This window comes from Crocodylus siamensis, chromosome 6 (genome assembly GCF_052110815.1).
Source record: "Crocodylus siamensis isolate JL-2025a chromosome 6, ASM5211081v1, whole genome shotgun sequence".
NCBI lineage: Eukaryota > Metazoa > Chordata > Crocodylia > Crocodylidae > Crocodylus > Crocodylus siamensis.
Window position 1 is genome coordinate 64,405,219 of NC_143400.1, and position 17,886 is coordinate 64,423,104.

The following is a 17,886-nucleotide window of genomic DNA, read 5'->3' on the forward strand; positions in this document are numbered from 1 at the left end:
TTGAGGCAGCAGTGCTCCATCCCCACCTGCCCCCAAGTACCCCCTGGGACCTTTCAAAGTATCCTTAGGTACCCCCAACTGACAACCCCTGCACTACAGGCAAGGATTTTTGTGGGTGATTTATAGTTTGTTGGATCAATGGTTGGATCAGTTGGAGCATGGTTGGGATCAAATGCTCAAATACAAGACATCAGGTCTTTATCAGGTGACCCAACGAAGATTCCCTTGCATTTGAACTAACTTTATCCCAACCATGCAGTTGGGTCTAATAAGCTATAAAATCATCCACAAAAATTCTTGCCTCTTGCTTACTTCTCAGACCATTATGGTTACAGCATGACTCCAACACTACTGTTTAAAATGTACATAATTTTAAAAAGTGTTGCTTAATAAGCAATGTGAATCTAGATTTTCAAATAGATGTGCAACTATAGAGATTCGGAGCATCCAACTCCTATTAATGCTTTGATTTTAGATACAAAGGAGTGGAAACACCAACAGTTAGGACACTTTAAACACTATAGCATTTACAGTTGATCCAATATAAAACTTGTTAGCCAGAGTGTTCACACTAAATTGCTTTGACTATAAACCTTTCATTCACATTTCAAGTTACAGAATCGTAGTTCTACTCCAGGGGTAAAGAAGCACACAGGGGAACAGTTATATTGGTTCAAATGAGATGCATTCTTAGGTAACAAAACTCCATCCTATCCTCTTTTGTAATGGTTCAATGTTTAGGCCATATAGTAAAACAAAAATTTGACCATTCTGTGTATTGCCTCAAAAATATAGGTCTCTGACAATAGCCACCTGTTGGAGAAAATATTGAGTTAAATAAAATGTTTTACTCACATCATACAAATAATACCAATATCGACTGATAGCATGTAAAACTCTCAAGAGGAGGATAACATCTAATGAAGGATCTTCAAATGTTATGTTTTCTGGTGGTATAGATATGAGGTAAACTTCCAAAGGATTTAATACTGAAGGGCACACACCATCTAGCAGGGAGAAAAAAAAAAAAAGGCGCAAATTTCTGCTGTCAAACAGATCTGCTTAGCCAAACAAAAATCAAATCAATGAAAAAATCAGCAGTCCATACTTATACTCTGCTGGGTTTTTTTAGACCAGTTACTCAAATTTAAAATTCTTCTAAGACACAAGAGTAACTAACATGGAAACCACTGCATACAATATAAGAAAAATCTTTCTTTAAAGCATTGGATCACCCTTTCCCCACTGGAATTTTCACAGGTGAGCCCTGCCCATGCGACAAGTGCTTACCGTGCCACAACTCATCATGCTTTTTTGAGTTTCTAGGAGAAGTTTTTGTGGGAGCAGTTTGTGCCCTTCCTCTTTTACCCCCAACACAGTCCTTGTTACCATCTTCATCCTCTCGCACTGGTTTGTACCTAAAAATTGTGAAGCATTTAAAATAAAATGTGATTTTGGGTCACTAAAAACTGTGAAACCAAAAGCAAGTGGCAGCTCTCAATTAGGGTGCCAGCATTTTATTTAAAATGACAAAAAAAATTAACAATTCATTTGATTTTGGCCCATACTTTTTTTTTTTTTTTTTTTGCGCTAAAAAGGAACCTGGACCATACTGAGGAAGTCACCAGCTTCATGTATTGGAAGAGTGATGAGGCAGAAGTAATAATCAATGTAAAAATTATTTTTGTTCTTTAATATCAGTTTCATAGTGTGGCACACTATACTATACTGTGTGGGCCTGCTAAAGACAATGACTAACAAATGTTTTAAGTGCAGTATATGGGGAGAGAACTACAACTGTAGAAACAGTACAACCAATACTTAATGCATTGCATGATTAGAGAAGGTCTACAAATCAAAAAACCTCAGGATTTCTTTTAGTGATACCAAATTAATATTTGCTAATTTCAGACACTCTAGTGTTTGTAATAGTCTGCAATTAGAAAATAGTAAATTCTTTAATACAACTTCATCCATTTGAGGTAAGCATCACTTTAAAAATTTCCAAAGCAGTATATCAACTTCCTTCCTATGAGCTGGAATTCTCTGCTGTGCTGATTAGAATCAGTTAACACTCCCTTCCTACGCAAACCACTGAAAAAAAAATTAAAAATCAAGTTTCTCACCAGGTAAACCATTCGGTTAAGATATTTATTTACAGACAGTTTAACAGTTTTGGATCCTAAAAACAGATTTCTCAGTCTCTTAATTATCCAAGCAGTACTTCTAAGAGAGATTCTTCCTTGTTCCCTTTGGCCAACTTACCAAATGGTGTGCGTCTTTGTCCAAATTCCAGCTCTTCCTAATGGGTTGCTTTCATCATCTGTAGACTCTCTCTCCTCCTCAGCCTGTAAACTATATTGTCTAACTGCTTGATATACAGTCATATTATATGGCAGCAAATGATCGCCAATGTAAAACTGCAGTCGGTGTCTCACATTCCCTGAATTTAAGAACTGAGCAGCCTAAATAAAGCAAAACAGATTTTGTAAATGATTCATTAGCTTAGTCATACACTCCATAGCAAGAATAGCAACTTACCAGAGATTCATCTATTTCTTCATCTGATCCATCATCATCACTATCCTCATCATCCTCTCTTACTCTTCCATATCCTAACAAAACAGGTTGAATATCCTTATTTGCACTTTATTTTAGTAATACATTACACCTTCAATCATGTACATGATAACCCCAAACTACTCTTCCAAACAATTTATACATTCAAGAATGAATCTCTCTCCAATACAGATATCTAATTGTTAGGGGATAAGTTTCAGAGTCATCTGACTATGGCTCCAGCACTGAAAGTGCACACAAAAAATAAACTCGCAGTCTGCATGATGATCCAGAGATTAGAAAAGTGTAACCTGCATGCAACAAGGAGATATCTAGTAGAGAGATAAGATTCTTGCTGCTAGGAGGAAGAAATCTAGACAGCTATAAAATGAAGAGTAAAAAAAGTAACTGCCTGCTTGTTCCATCTCCTGCCCTGACATGACACTTTCAGAAATCACATTAGACAGAGGCTGACTCTACAGACTTTATTTGTTTTAGATTAGGTAAAAATACTGGGAACCATCAACATGCATGGCACTGCACAAGAGTAAAAAAAAACAAAAAACAAAAAACAAAAAACCAAAACCAAACCAAAAACAAAAATCATCACAATGTAAATACCTCTAACAACAAGGTATCTTTCAATGGCCTGTACCAAAGCCAGGGGATCTATCTTCACAGGTCCACCTTTCCATTGTTTCACATTAGCACAATCTGGATGTCTCTGCAGCTGGCATTTTAACTGATGTGTGTTGAAAAATTTTAAAGCTTGGGATCCTCTGTTGAGAGAAAAACTCAAGATAATTTGTGAATAAAGTTGCTACAGTTATTCTATTCTCTTATTTGCATTAGTAACATATTATACAAAACATATAGAGTCTCATTTACATAGAAATATTTGAGAAATGTCTGTTTTTAAAAATATGGAGAACTGTGAACCTTAAGTGTAGATCGTTTCAGATTATTGAGCTTGACTGCTTAACACCAAAACTGAATTCCAGATTATGGACCTATATAAAAATTGTCAGGATTTCAGAGAGTTCATTTACTAAAAGAAGAAAAAAAAAAGTAAAGCCACAAGGCACCTAAACTGAATGCAGTTTTAGTTGCCCATCATCAGGGATCTCAGTTTTCTGTTTGCCATAGAAAGATGCAGTAAAACATGGATTTCCTCATTTTAAGGAGAAAAACCTGGATTTCCTCCATTAAAGGAGAAAAATGCAGGAAATTGTTGGTTTCCCCTTGCAGGCTGGAAGACTGGCAGCTTGCAAGGGGCTGGGAGGAGCACGAGGAGGGCAGTCAGGCAGGGGATACCATGTATATGTACATGTACCACCAGGCAGCCTGGAGAGCAGCTCCTGCAGGTAAGTCAGGGAGGTATTGAGGCCCTCATAGTGAGTGATGGAGAGAACAAGTTGGGCAGGGCTGGAGCTAGTGCCCAGCCTGGGCGATGCTTGCAACCCACAACCAGAATGCATGGCTGTAGGGTCCAGGCAGGAAGTGGAACAGAGCCACAGGTGGCTAAAATCGGGGCAGTGAGGGTTTCCCGCTGCTGCACACACTCTCAGGGAGGCCGGGGGGGCACAGGCCCACCAAATTTGTGTGAGGTGGGGGCGGGCTGCCCGCTGTGGGCTCAGGCTCCCCATCATGGTGCCCCCCCACACCCCAGGGCCTAGTGGGTGGGACCTGGCATGGGAGGGCAGAGCGAGACCTGGTGGGGAAGCTTGGTGATGCCACCACGAGCCAAGTGCTGCTATGGCAAGGTGCTCCTTGTCCACCTGGCAGCAGCGGGATGTACAAGTCGGCAGCAGCAAGAGTGGTGTTACAAAGTGGGCCTCGCCATGGCGAAGCTTGGTTCACAGTGGCAGAACTAAGCTTCCCTGCCCTGCTCTGCCACGCTGGGTCTTGCCCACTGGACCGTCAATGCCCCAGGAGGAGGGTAGCTGGCCAGGGAACCCGAGCCCACAGCAAGCAGCCTGCATCCACCTGCCCACAGGATATGCTCTGGCCACACTGTCCACGGAGGAGGGGAAGCCATGCTCCACACAGTGCTCCACTGCAGCAGCTGCCCCCTCCAACAGGTAGCAGGCAGGATGCTGGTCTTCAAATCAGTTTCAAGTCTCATTGAAATTTTGATGTACCCCTACCCCACATCCATTGTTACTCTTATATTGTACCATAATTTTCCTTTTTCTATTCCATTTATCCTTAAGTTTTGACTTTGTTTTTATATTTGTTTGCCATCACTTGTGTGTACTGATCTCCACTTTAGTCTTTATACATGCTCTGCTTTTCATTTCTCTGTATTTATGCAGTCACAGCTTACTTTTCTACAAATAGTGTGGTTTGAAAAATTAGACCTCCTGACTGGTGCCACTCCCATCTCCAAACTCTAGTGGAAAAAAGTCAGTTTCTGCCTCTTTTGCTCAGATGTTACTCAGGATTGGAAAAGTATAACAATGAAGAAACAGCTCCAACATACTTGGAATATAAATCCTAGCTAAATGCTGTATGTTAAAGCTTTTGCTCTATAAAACAAAGTTTTTTATTGTGTTGACTGCTTAATCAAGTTACATGCACTAAAAAAAAGGTTTTAAGAAATTTCTGAACTGCACAGTATTTGCATGCAATTCAGAAGCAGTCACCATTTTCTCCTTTGCAACTAATAGATTAAAATTTGTGACATTTAAATACAAACTTTGAATATTCACTTTTCTGCATAAACATTTAACTTGTGTTGATGTCAGTATTCAAACTGGAGAGTAAAATAACTTTTAAATTATTTTTAAAATTTGTATTATTTCATTAACTTAATAATGAATCAGGACCCAATTATGTCAAAGAACCACCTACCACTTCTTCCCATCTCTATCTAAAAGGGCAAGTACCTTGGTATCTGTTAGTTTGAGTTACAATTCATCTGAATATACTTCTTGTTGATAAATAGTATGTGAAGTGGTTAATGCTAAAAGTTACCAGAAACTGAACTGACTGAAACATACTTTCAGTTAATCAACACATTTTTCCATGTTATTTCATATAAACCATTGTTATTTCTCAAGACACTCAAGTGGCTTACATCCCAGGTGATTTACAAGTTGCTCCCAAACTTACCTTTAAAGTTTATATGATTTATCACTGCAAATTAGAAACATGCCGCATATCCCATAATTACAGAAAGGATGTAGCTTAGACTTGTACACAAATTTTAAGTCTTAGTAAAATCAAGCGGAACACCTATAGTGATTTTGAAACAACCTTTCTACAAACATGTTTAAGTAGCTTTTAAATAACAAGCAACTGTCACCCAACTGCATCAATACCCAGGAAAAAAAAAAATTAAAAAAATTAATCAATCAATCAGTCAGGGTAAGTAGCAATAAGAGTGCATTTTTCTACAACATTGTGTTGGATAGTGATTCTCAAAACACATTAGACTTGTGGCATTCCTTGGAAAATGCCAGCTCTTAGCTTTCATTCACATTTTTCACTATGGAAAAAACAATAGGAGGAATTCTTCCATAGCAAAGAACTCAAAGACAACAACAGGTTAGAAGGTTTTTTACATTATAGATTCCAATTTAAAATCTTTGGGTTTATCTTGTTAATCATTTGTAGGTGTTTGCACATCTCATTATGATAATATTATGCAGCACTTTTTACAAGATTTTATGGAACATGGGTGTGGGACAATTTTCAGCTTAGGTCTAAGGCCAAATCAAAAGGTGAGTATGCCAAATTAGAAACACAGAAGAAGAGATTTTAAGTGATCACTCAAAATAACTAAAGTAAACTTGAAACTATTTGCTGAATACAAAATGTTAGCTGCACAATAGTCTCCCAAACAAAAAGGGGACAATTCTCCCTCAGCTCCTAAAACAACCAAAATTGGAGGTGGTGCTAGAAAAACAGGCTCCCAGCAAAAAAGGGGTTACCTGAGCATTAATGCTTACCTGCTCCCTGTTCCATTTCCACTTGGGAAATCATGCACTTTGACTGGAAACTGCTCCATCTGACTGAGGCAGTTGTTCATTTTGTGCACTAATGCCAACAAAGGTGCATTTTCTAATGGCTCTAATCTTCCAAGGGGTTCTTCTCCAGGAAGCTGAAATTTAAGTTAGGCCATTAACTTTCATTTCCTAAATGCTTTAATGAAAAATAAAATATGTCACCTTTCACTCTTAATCCAATTGTACTCTCTGAAGCAGTTAAGCCAAGCAAATAACACCACAGTATTAATATTACATCAGTTACTTACTTTGTCCTAACAAATTCTTTTTGCTACATGACAAGAACAGTATATGCACCGTCATGCTTGTTATTTAGTAGATTTTTAGCAAATGAGATTTCTATATTGCCTCATCTAACATACATAAATAATTGCTTAAAAAGAGCATTAACACTTTCTGGATTCGTCTTTGTACAAATACCAAACTATGTGCTAAAATCCCACACTAGGAAAAAATGTTTACAAATGTAATGCCTTGAGATTGTGGTAATAAGCAAAGTTTTACAGACGTGCTGTAGAAAACATATTTCTAGTCATCTAGAATCAAATAGAAACCTTAAAATTAGCCACCTGTCCTCGTTTTTACATTTTTTCCTGCATATTTGCTTACAGTATTCATATAGGGGTTAGCACACACAAAAGAACTGAGCTGTTCCCCTCTGCACAGTTCCAATGGGTCTCTTTTGAAGGTCAATTTGCATCCCCAGAGCCAACTGGCCAATTTGGAAAGTCTCCCACATAATGGGCATGAATTCTCCCCATAAGCATCTGCACCAGAGATCAATCCACATGATTTCTCACATGCCGTGTTTTGTCCTTTTAGATTGTGTTTTATCACAGCTTAAACAACTGAATGAACATCTCTCTGAAGGTGGGGTAGCTATTGTACCCCTCAGTTATAAAGGAGATATTTACTGCTCAAGAACAAAAAAATCAAAATACAGTGAAAAAACTTACTGGAGAAGAAAAGAACACATGAAGGAACCTTTTTAATCTGATCTCTCTGCTTACAGCATCTTTCTCACTTTTAGATGTCAAGTAAAGCAGGAGTTGTTTCACAAACCCACTATGCTGGATTTCAAATGAGGAGACATCAGACTCTGAGACTATGCTACGGATTTCTACAAGGCACTCAGTTCCACCATCCACCTGAAAGGAAGATGTATGAAAGTAAGGGTCCACATTTCAATACTTCCACAGCAAAAGCCAGAATTAGTATTTTAAGGTATTTTAAAGATTATAAAATTATTACAAAAATAGGGGAAGGGAGAACAGTAACTGACAACCTGTAAGTTGCTCTCAATGAACAATCTGAGAAAGGGGAAAAAAAGACACCTCTTGAATTACAGAAGCCTTAGGTGCTACTTAAATATTCTTTAACTCAATCAATTTTAAGGGAACACTGCAGCCTTTTTTTTTTTTTTTTTTTTTTTTTTAATTTGAGGTTCTTCTCTCTATAAAACACACATCAGCACTGTGCTTTTTGTACTTAATCTCACAAAACAACCCCATACCAACCAACCAACAAAATTAAAGGTTTCCTATTTTGGAGCTTGCACCCTACCTACGTACGCCATGCTATAAATCATGTTCCAAGTTGAAGAAGGTATTGTCAATTGACCAAATGAGTTAAAGTACCAGAGGTTCTTGTTGGAAAGTAAAGTAATACTCCTTTTATTCCTCCTCCCCATCTCAAAACAAAGCAATACAAGATATTCACAGTTCTGTTCCGAAGCTAGATTCTGATTTCTGAGTGGATCCCAGATTTAGCCGACATGCATTTGCCTCAAAGTTTACTGGGACAGCGCCAAATCTTCCATGGACCTGGGGCTGTTCTGGGGCCTGGGATGAAAAAAATCAGCTGATCGTTGGCCCCACACCAGGGGGGGGAGGGGGCAGCACACACCCAGGTTTCAGACTTGTGCTGGTGAAGGGGGAGCCCAGAATAATGATCCCAAGCTCCTCCTACACTGGCAAGCAGCAAGGGCACAACTGGAATCTGATCTCCAATCCCAAAAATCTCACTTCCTGCCATGCATACGTGACATGGTAGGAGACATGATTGTTGGGATCAGGGATCATATCCTATCAAGCCATCAAATGAACATGTGCCAAGGGCCAGAGAAAAAGTAAGATTTTAGTATTCCATAAAAGAAACCTTAAAGCCTTTGTAAATTCTGGAAAAAAAAATTGATAGAAGTTTTGCAATAAAATTTAATTAATATATTATTCAAAATTCCAAAGCTCCTTTGATGTCAGTGACCCTAAGACAGTAGGAACAATATCCCAAACACACCACTACCTAAAGAATGAGCACAGCAATCTCTTTCATAAAAAGCAAGTTTCATCATCTCCAACCCCACTCAATACCAAAGTTGCTATTTATCACCTGGAGGTTGAGTTGTTCAGTTGCAGTGCAAAGTCTCTGTAATACATTTAGTGCAGGATTGCTTCCATCCATGTTCTCAGAGCTAAAATAACGTTCCACAAATTTATGGGCTTGTTCCTTAATCCAACCCTTAATTTTCTCTCTACAGAAAAGTACATAAGAGTAAGTTGATACATTCAAACCATTTATAACATGCGCACACTATGTATACTTGTTTGACAACAGAACAAGCCTTTTAAGTTTCTATATGCAAAAGTCTACTTATGTAAGAAATACGTGGATATAGGGGATTGCCATTTGGGCGATTTTGCTAGTGATGCCACTTTGATCTATCCGCAAACTACTGGGAGTCTGAAAGCTTCCCCACTCATACACAGGTTTTACTTGTTCACTACTGCTTTTCTTTCCTCCCTCTCTTCCCAGGTCTAGATCCTCTACATTACCTTTCTTTCCAACCTATTTTCCTTTAATGTTTGTTTAAACTCTGTTCACTATATTTCTTTTTCTCCCCCTCTGCCTTCTGCCTTTCTGGCATTCCTCTCCCCGCTGACCCTGGACTCCTCCAGTTACTTCCAGCATGTTCAGAAAGAATGTGACAGTAGTTAAACTCAGGGTTTAAATTCCACAATGGAAGAGTCAAGTAACACTGCTTAAAAACCAGTTTGATTCATAATTTGTGCATAAAGAATATTTAAAACTTCATAGAACTGAACAGTATTTTTTATACCTGTTATTGGATATGGTGTCCTTTGAAGCAGCCCTTGCAAGACCACTGACTCCTGCTGTGCGTGCTGGTTCAATGTTGTTACTATTGGACTGTGTGCTTAATCTTCCCCATGTTTTAGGATTCAAGCTTGCCAAGAAGGAAGATTTAGGAGACTGAGTAGTTGTAGGGCTTTTAGCTGAGGCGGTGGCAGGGGGAGGGAAAGGATTGAACAAGAAAAAAGTTAAACACATACTGAAAAGTTACCCTAGAATCTAATACCATAAAATGTTACAAGTAATGTTAGAAGTATATTAGTATACAGTGAAGTTGGTAAGGGATGAAACCTTTTGAAGTTGCTTTGTTTTAAGAAGGATCATCTATATCATCATGTAACCACCATGGAGTAATTAATTGTCACATTTAAAAAAACTCAAGAAAAACAACAAAAAAAACTTTGAATTTACCTTGATTGTCTACCTTGTCATCATCTCTTGGGGGCGAATACTTTGGCCTTCGGGGTCCGCGTTTTGGCAGTCGTTTCCTCTTTAGAACATCACTTAGTCGCCTACAAAAACGGTTAAAACACATTTACTTAGATTTTAGCGCCTTTAGTTTTCCAAAATGTACTTAAAATAAATAAATAAAAGTAAGAGAGATATCTTTGTATTAGAGGAAAGCAGCTAACACTTGCTCAGTTAAGTATTAACATTTCCTATTATTAAATGAAATCTTTCTACTGACCTCCTTGCATCCAACACCGCTCTTTTATATTTAGTGGAACCAAGACTTAAACTTACAGTTTCTTTACATAAGTAGTGAAATCCATAGCATATTACTGTTTTTCACAAGCCAATGTATTTAAAACTGTTAGCATACCCCGATTTCAGACAAATAATATCATAGAAAATAGTAAATTACTATCTATTGCTATTAAAGATTCACAGGTTTCACCAACTGTTAGAGACTTTTAGAGAACGTAGAGTTTTCAGAAGCCTAATCCCTACCTCAAAATCACCATAAAAAAGGCACTACATATGGCAGCCAGCAGCTGCAGGAGATGAGAGCAGCATGGCCCCACTCCTCCACCCTGATCTGTTACTTCTTGTGCTACTGGCAGCGCAGCATTACTCCATTGCACAGCTGGCACAGGGGTCCTGGCAATGGTAACAGCAGCAGCAAGAAGTCTTGCCACCCTGTTCTACCCTCCTGCACAGGGTCCCGCCATCTGGGTCATGGAGGCAGCCTGGTGCCAGTCTGTAGCCCCATGCCCTGCTGTGGTCACACATTTGGGGTGGGGGGGCATGTGCCCCCCCTTTACCCCCCCCAACATTGCCCACGGTGCCCAACCCCTCCCCTGGGACTGTGCGCAGTGGCAGAGAGCTGGCTCCCCCGCCAACCCCTTCTCCCCCAAGATGAGCTGCCCATGGCTCTGTCCCACTCCCCAGCCAAGCCCTGCATTCCCACCCTGGCCCTGCATCCTGTATACCGTCCCAGCTGGGCAGTATCTCCAGTCCCAGCTGCCAAACCTGCCTCATTCCCTCCCTCACTAGGGAGGGCTAGGTGTGAGCCATGGCTATCTCCCCACCCTGTAACGTACTGCCTAATGCCCCCACCCATGCTCACACACACACGGACACGGAGCCCTCTGAGTCCAATCAGCCTCCTCCTGCTCCCTCCAACCCCAAGCAGCCCCTTGCAGGCTGGAACTCTGCCAGCCTGTAAAAGGCAACCTACAGTTTCCTGCATTTTTCTCCTTTAAAGGATAAAATCTGCATTTTTCTGTGGCAAGCAGAAAACCCAGATCCCTGCTAATCATATTTCACAAACTGCACTTAATGAAATATACCACAGTGCTGAAATTGATATTTGGCTATTTCTTTAAGGGGCTAAAGCTCAAAAGCAGTACAACTGCTACAACATCAAAATAGAAACAGTTCTTGGTATAATGTGTACACATAGTCTTACTACGTTTCAGATCAAAAGTGGCATCAAGAACTAAATCCACAACCTAAAATTATGTTTGTCAAACTACTGGCAATAGAAAAACAAGTATTCAAGGTGGCCCTACTGCACCTTGTATGAGGCTCATAAAGACAGTAATCTCTTTCAGCCTGATACCACTTCTGATCATAACTACCAGTGAAGTCAACTGTAGGGTTGGAGTGATTTTGTACCTGCGACTATTCAGGAAACATGCAAATAAGGAATGTTTGTTGATTTTTTTTTTGCCCAATGGTATAGCTGGGAAAGGTTTTTAGACCAGTTTTTCAGCATAGATTTGAGGGAAAGCAGCCTGTGCCCAAATGTTTGCTTAACACCTCCCCCAAATACAGTTATGAAAAGATATGAACCAAAAAAATATTGCCCAAAGTCAATGACAGCTGAATGGTCAAAATCTGTACAAACTGAACACATGGAATACTCACCCCTGTGGACTCAGGTCCAGAGAATCTTCTCTGCTGTGTTGTAAGCTGGGAGAGCCCAAGTCTGCAGCTGCATTACTGGCAGCAGTAGCTGTTCCAGTGCTTATTGTGGTAGTGGTACCCAGAGTTCCTGATCCATTAGTGCATGCTTTTGGTGGACTTGTCAACAAAGTCTCAGACTCTGCTAGATTCTTCACTTGGTGCATCACCCCTTCACAAAATTAAGCAAAGCAGTTTTGATAGTCTTCAAAGCTGTTTAGTAGCATTTCTGTTCTAAATGTGGTCCTCCAACCTCTCCCATCCACCTGACCCCCAGACACACAACATACAACAATACTCTGAAAGCAACCCTTAGCTTTTACTAGAGAGCAGTAAAATGGGCTATTAGTGATATTAAAAAGAAAGTCACTGACAGAAAATAACGTAAGTGACAGAGAACAATCAGTAACTTAAATGTGCATTTGCTGCCAAAATGCCATTACCTGGCAGAATTAAATCATGGTCAATATAAATTTCAGCCATTATGCACAGGAAAACCTAAAAATAAAAGTCTGCTTCAGGTCTGTTGAAGCAGACCGATATGAATGTAGTTTTAGGAAAGAGTTAAAAACAGCAATTACTCCTCCTGAAAACACTTCGGGTTCTGCTTCCCAGTCATGACATTAACAGCCTTCATGAATTTCCCCTTACCAGTTTGTATAGTACAATGTTGTTCACTGCCTCAGAATAACCCTAAAAAAAAAATACTATAAAACAACAAAAATGCAGGATTACCTTCTCTTCTGAAGTAAACACTAAAAATGTCAGGTAATTTCTGCATTAAGATCTCAGCCATCTGAAGGGCTCCAACTACTATCTTAAGGTCTTGGCTTGACAACATGGAGGCAATATGACTAAAACAGATAATTTTTGTATTAGAATTTGTTAAGATTTCTCTAGGCTTTATAAAACTTTATTTATGAAGAAAGCTCATCTAGGACATACAGCTGAATTTAAATGCCAAACTCCAGCATTATTTTTTGTTTTCCAACACAGGTTAAGAAAATCTGAGGAAAGAATAGCTGGAAACAAGTGGCATTTAATTCCCCTATGACATGTGTTAACCTGGGTCAGAATGAGTTGGAAGATGTTTTCACTGTAAAAGGAAAGTTGCGGCCAGAAAGTTTCCATAAAGAGCTTTCCATTCGGTATACCTCCCGCTCATTTACCAGATTGGTTTGAGCCCCTAAACATTTACACTAGCGTACCAAATTAGGGTTGTGTTGTGCCATCTCAAACTAAGTCTGCACATGTCAGAAGGGTCCTTAGGCATCATGCAATGTAAGACAAGTTCTCAATATTTAGTTTTAGCAATTAGATCTCCAATGTCACCATATGATTATAACCGTCAATGTAACTAGTAAACATCTATAGCTACTTTTGACTTCTATATTTAAAGCTACGCTTCAGTTGGATGCACTATATTGCCACACTTAACTCAAAGCTTTATTTAAAGAACTGCTGAGCACCTGCAGCTCTCACTGAAAGCCAAAAGAACTGCCTGGTTCTCATTTGAGCACTTTTGAAATGTAAGATGAGCTCACAAACAAGTTTTTGGAAGAATCAAAGAGTTTAAAACAGTTTCATTAACAACTCACCTTGAAACTGCATGGTTTTTCAATACATCCTTCAGAAGTTCAGCATCAGCAAAATAAATTATCCTAAGAATTGCTCTAAGGCACTTATGTCTAACAGCAGGTCCAGCTGAAGAGCTATACACTTCATAAAGAACACCAAATAATGTTTTAATAAAGGATTTTGCCAACTCTGGATCCTCTTTCATTAGCTGCGCTCGAGCATCATCCTTCTTTAATTCTGAATGTCCACCTATAATAAATCATATTTGGATGCTTGAGTTGCTTCATTTTCACACTGAATTTGTCTAATTTTCTCTCATGAACTACTGAGCTTTGCTCTGGAGTTGATAGCAAAATAAGTTAATTGTTATTTAGTCTTGCAAGATATTGATTTTTAAATCACCATATTTCTTGAGTTTTGTTTTGTTTGTGGTTTTTTCCTTAAGTAAAGGAATAAAAAGGAAAATAATTTAGAGATTTAAAGGAAGTCATCATCTTCATCGAACACAACTGAAGGAATTTGTCCATATGTAATGGGGCCTGTCCCTGTCACTATGGAAGGGTCCCCGGTTGTGAGCAATTGGAAGCCTGGCCACCTGACAGGGCAGAAGGGCTCACCTCTGCAGGTGTGGGGGGTTAAGAGCAGCCAGGAACAGCTGCACAGGGGGCCTCTCTGGTGGAGAACCAGGCCGCCACCTGGAGGGATGAGAGGATGGCATGATCCCTGGGCAGTCTTCCCTTAGCCTCAGCAGGAGTGCTGCCACCAGCCTGTGCCCAGGTCTGGGCTGCTGGAAGCACCAGACCCACCAGAGTGGATGGCAGGAACCCCAGACAGCAGGCACAAACTAAGTGTAATCTCATTTCTTTCATTTATTACTGATTAAATTACCAGTTACAGACCCTGGGCAGGAAGCATATGGCTGGGGAAAAGCCTGCAATTCCAGGGGCAAGCCTCAGGCTAGTTGCCTAGGAAGGCCAGGGTCCAGATCGGTGGATCTTCTGCTGACCCCCTGCAGCCAGAGGAGGAGGTGGTAAGGAGATGGTGGTATACCTGACCCAACACGTTCAGCAGCACCTGTCCAACGCCATGACTACTTGGGCAGCTCACACCATACTTCAGACAGATACTTGAATGCAACCCTTCATTCCACTCTCCAATATACCAGCTAATACACAACAGCCAGTAGTTTGAAGAATTAATATGCCAAAGTACAAGTCAGTAAGTAAAACTCAACTGTCTTAATGCAAGCTTAATTCATGTGATAGTAGCAGTCAAGTCCCAAACTAACAGCTAGTAACATACTGTGCTATAGCACAACAAGTGGCAACCACAGATGCCAGTAGGATTCAAAAGATAGTACTTACTAGTGTTAGTATTGGCTAAGGGGTTCGGTTTTCGCTGAATGGCACGTGCTGTTCCAGTGTCCTCATTGATTTGCTGCATAGAATTGAAGTCAATAGTATAAACACGCCCTAATGTAGACAGACTTATCTCATCCTCGCCAACCTGATGAGCTGCCTGAGAAACACAAGAATAAAAATGATGATCTACTAAGGTCCCTTCTGACCTTAAATCTATGAAAAAAGGTTCTGTAAAGATTACTTTTTACTGCTCAGCATTATTAAACAGAACTCCATGTCCCAGAATGGAAATGGGGCACAGGGATGGCAGGTAGGAAAGTAATTAGATAAATGGTTTTGTTAAGAACAACAGTTAAAAATGCCAGTTTAATCAAATTACCGAATCGTGTAAATACTAGACATGATCCTGACTTGTGCCAATTATTTTTTATGGCAGTCAGTTTTCTGGCTTTCTGAAACTTCTTTGCAGTAAAGGCCGTTTTAATTGAAAAACAAAATTTTTACTCATTCTACCTGCTCACTTCAAACAACAAACAGTAGAATGTGAGTTTAATCAACAAAATTAAAATGGCCTCAGAATCCCAAAAGAACAACTGCTCACCTCCCCCTTGTGTATATAAAGAATAAAAGCCACACTTAAAAAAAACAAAACAAAAACAAAACATAAAAAGAGTATACTGACTGCTCTGTGGATAGCAAGATTAAGTTATTCCCAAATGGAGACAACCCATTGGTATGAAAAAAAACAAGACTAATGAACACATAATACAATACAGATAACTACATTGGTATTTGAAAGTTAGTCAGCTATGTTCATCTGCACTCAGAAAGCAGCTAGGGCATGGCAGCACTTTAGACTACCTCATTACTAGCTCTTATCTAAGAAGTTAGTTTAAAAGTGTCACCCTGCCCTGCCTTCTGCCTAACTTGGTATTCAACAGTTCACCCAATTTGGAAGAAATACAGAAAAGTAAATAATCAATGTAATATTAAGAATACCTTCTTATAGAGCCTTGTCTCACACTGAGAAAAAAATAAATAGTACTTGAATTAGCCTATGCAGAGTTTAGGATATATAGTCAGAAGTAAAGCACTCAAACACCTGCACAAATGCACATGCATTTAGACCACATGCTGAACTACTACCTCAATTATCCGGCTATCAATCCTGTTATAAGGATGCCAAAGACCCCTGTCATCTCGCCATTGCCATATTGCACCATCTGTGTTTTGTGCATTTCCTTTCTTTAGCATAGTATCAACAGCAAAAATTCCTTCCTTAGGCAGGCAAGGCATCAGTTCACTGAAAAGAATATCAAAATCAACATGTTGGTAAAAGCTGTGCGCCAACAGAACTGTATTCTGAAGACTAGTAGCCCTCATTTCCATAGAATATTAAACTGGTATGCAACAATAACTGAAACCTAACACTGCATTAAAAAAAAAACCCAACAACTTACCAGATAAGAGAAGTAAGCTCATAAAGTTCTTGAGGACTTCGAGGAACAAGGTCAATTTGTTCCTGACAACTCCCATTTGAGGCTCCACAGAGAAGGAAGTGAAGTGTTTCTGCAATATCTTTATGAGAGTAGTTATATTATGGTATTACCCAGTATCAAAACAAAGGCTCCACCATACTATACATTATACTGCACAGACAATCCCAGCTTTTGGGAGTTTACAATCTAAGTTTAAAGGAAAGGTTTATAAAACATTTAAGAGTGATGGCTTTTAAGTGTCACTTTAAAAAAAATACATTTTAAAACAAAAATTAATTTGGGTTGGAGTTCATTTAATTTTCTCCTAACCTGAGAGGGAGAGAGCAAGGAACATCAGCTGGAACAGCGAGGCAAAAATTAAAAGGCTGATGGAAGTGACAAAAGGAAGTCTGACAATGAAAAATCAGCATAAACTGTTTCAAATTAAGAATACAGAATGCCAGTTTTCTTTCATGTTTCCTATCCAGTGCCTCTCATGCTCACATTTTTCCCCACCTAGGAAACATCAGCTGAATAATTTTACCTGAAATATGTTAACATATACATTTATATGAAAACCAGGTCATCTCTCTACCAAGAGAGAAGAGTTCCTTCTAAATAAGGGGACTAGCTATATTTTGTACTTTAGTACAGAAGTCACCACTTCTGTATTTTTTCCCCTCTCAATTTTTTAAAACTGTCATGTCTAACAGATTATGTACATTAGAGATTATGAAGTGCAATTCTTACCAATCCTTCACTTCCAATGCTGATATGCAAAAAACAAGTGAAGGGGCAGGATGGTACAGAAGTAAGAGGAACATAGGCACTCACTTTGCTTCATAAGTTGAACTGCAAGTGTAGGACAATTGGAGCACATTAAGGAAAACATGCGCACCACCATGATGAACATCCCAGAGCTCAGGATGGGAGGAGTCACTACCAGGAGTTGTTGAATATTTGTGAGCAAATCCTTAGAAGCAACTTGCTGAAGCAAATTCTTTAAGAAAAGAGAGAGAATTTTAAAAATTCTGGTCTGATTATTTAAGACAACCTTTCAAAAGAAAATACAATACATGAACAAAGAGAAAAAAGAGTTACCTCTTCATGCTGGAAATTGTCTACCAGACGTGCAAAACAGAGACAAGTGCTTTCTACTGACTTTTTGTCCTATTAAAAAAAAAAAAAGTTATTGAAAAATTTACTGCTTTTATAAGATACAATCCTGCACAGTCAGACATCAACCTGTTCCTCCTCTCCCTGCTTAAAAAATAGAAGCCCAATTTTTAGCAGTTTGTAACGTAATACAGATTTAAAAAAAAGAGAAATCCTCTTTTTTTTAAA

General features: G+C 39.2%; 1 protein-coding gene across 7 annotated transcripts in view; it reads right to left on the reverse strand.

The window, feature by feature from the left end:
- Positions 1-17,886, reverse strand: part of TRIP12 (thyroid hormone receptor interactor 12) — a 124,697-nt gene that overhangs the window by 17,809 nt on the left and 89,002 nt on the right. For 5 of the 7 annotated variants that reach the window (XM_090054336.1, XM_090054338.1, XM_090054333.1 and 2 more), the window contains 18 exons: positions 17,644-17,712; positions 17,377-17,542; positions 16,525-16,642; positions 16,211-16,367; positions 15,068-15,221; positions 13,724-13,952; positions 12,861-12,979; positions 12,090-12,297; positions 10,128-10,228; positions 9,685-9,859; positions 8,958-9,099; positions 7,526-7,717; positions 6,513-6,664; positions 3,181-3,353; positions 2,542-2,615; positions 2,266-2,465; positions 1,291-1,418; positions 856-1,007 (listed from right to left, as the gene is read on the reverse strand). In XM_090054336.1, the coding sequence (XP_089910462.1) occupies positions 856-1,007; positions 1,291-1,418; positions 2,266-2,465; positions 2,542-2,615; positions 3,181-3,353; positions 6,513-6,664; positions 7,526-7,717; positions 8,958-9,099; positions 9,685-9,859; positions 10,128-10,228; positions 12,090-12,297; positions 12,861-12,979; positions 13,724-13,952; positions 15,068-15,221; positions 16,211-16,367; positions 16,525-16,642; positions 17,377-17,542; positions 17,644-17,712 (2,709 nt within the window). The remainder of the gene's footprint in view (positions 1-855; positions 1,008-1,290; positions 1,419-2,265; positions 2,466-2,541; positions 2,616-3,180; positions 3,354-6,512; positions 6,665-7,525; positions 7,718-8,957; positions 9,100-9,684; positions 9,860-10,127; positions 10,229-12,089; positions 12,298-12,860; positions 12,980-13,723; positions 13,953-15,067; positions 15,222-16,210; positions 16,368-16,524; positions 16,643-17,376; positions 17,543-17,643; positions 17,713-17,886) is intronic. The other 2 variants (XM_090054339.1, XM_090054337.1) reach the window with 1 other exon arrangement.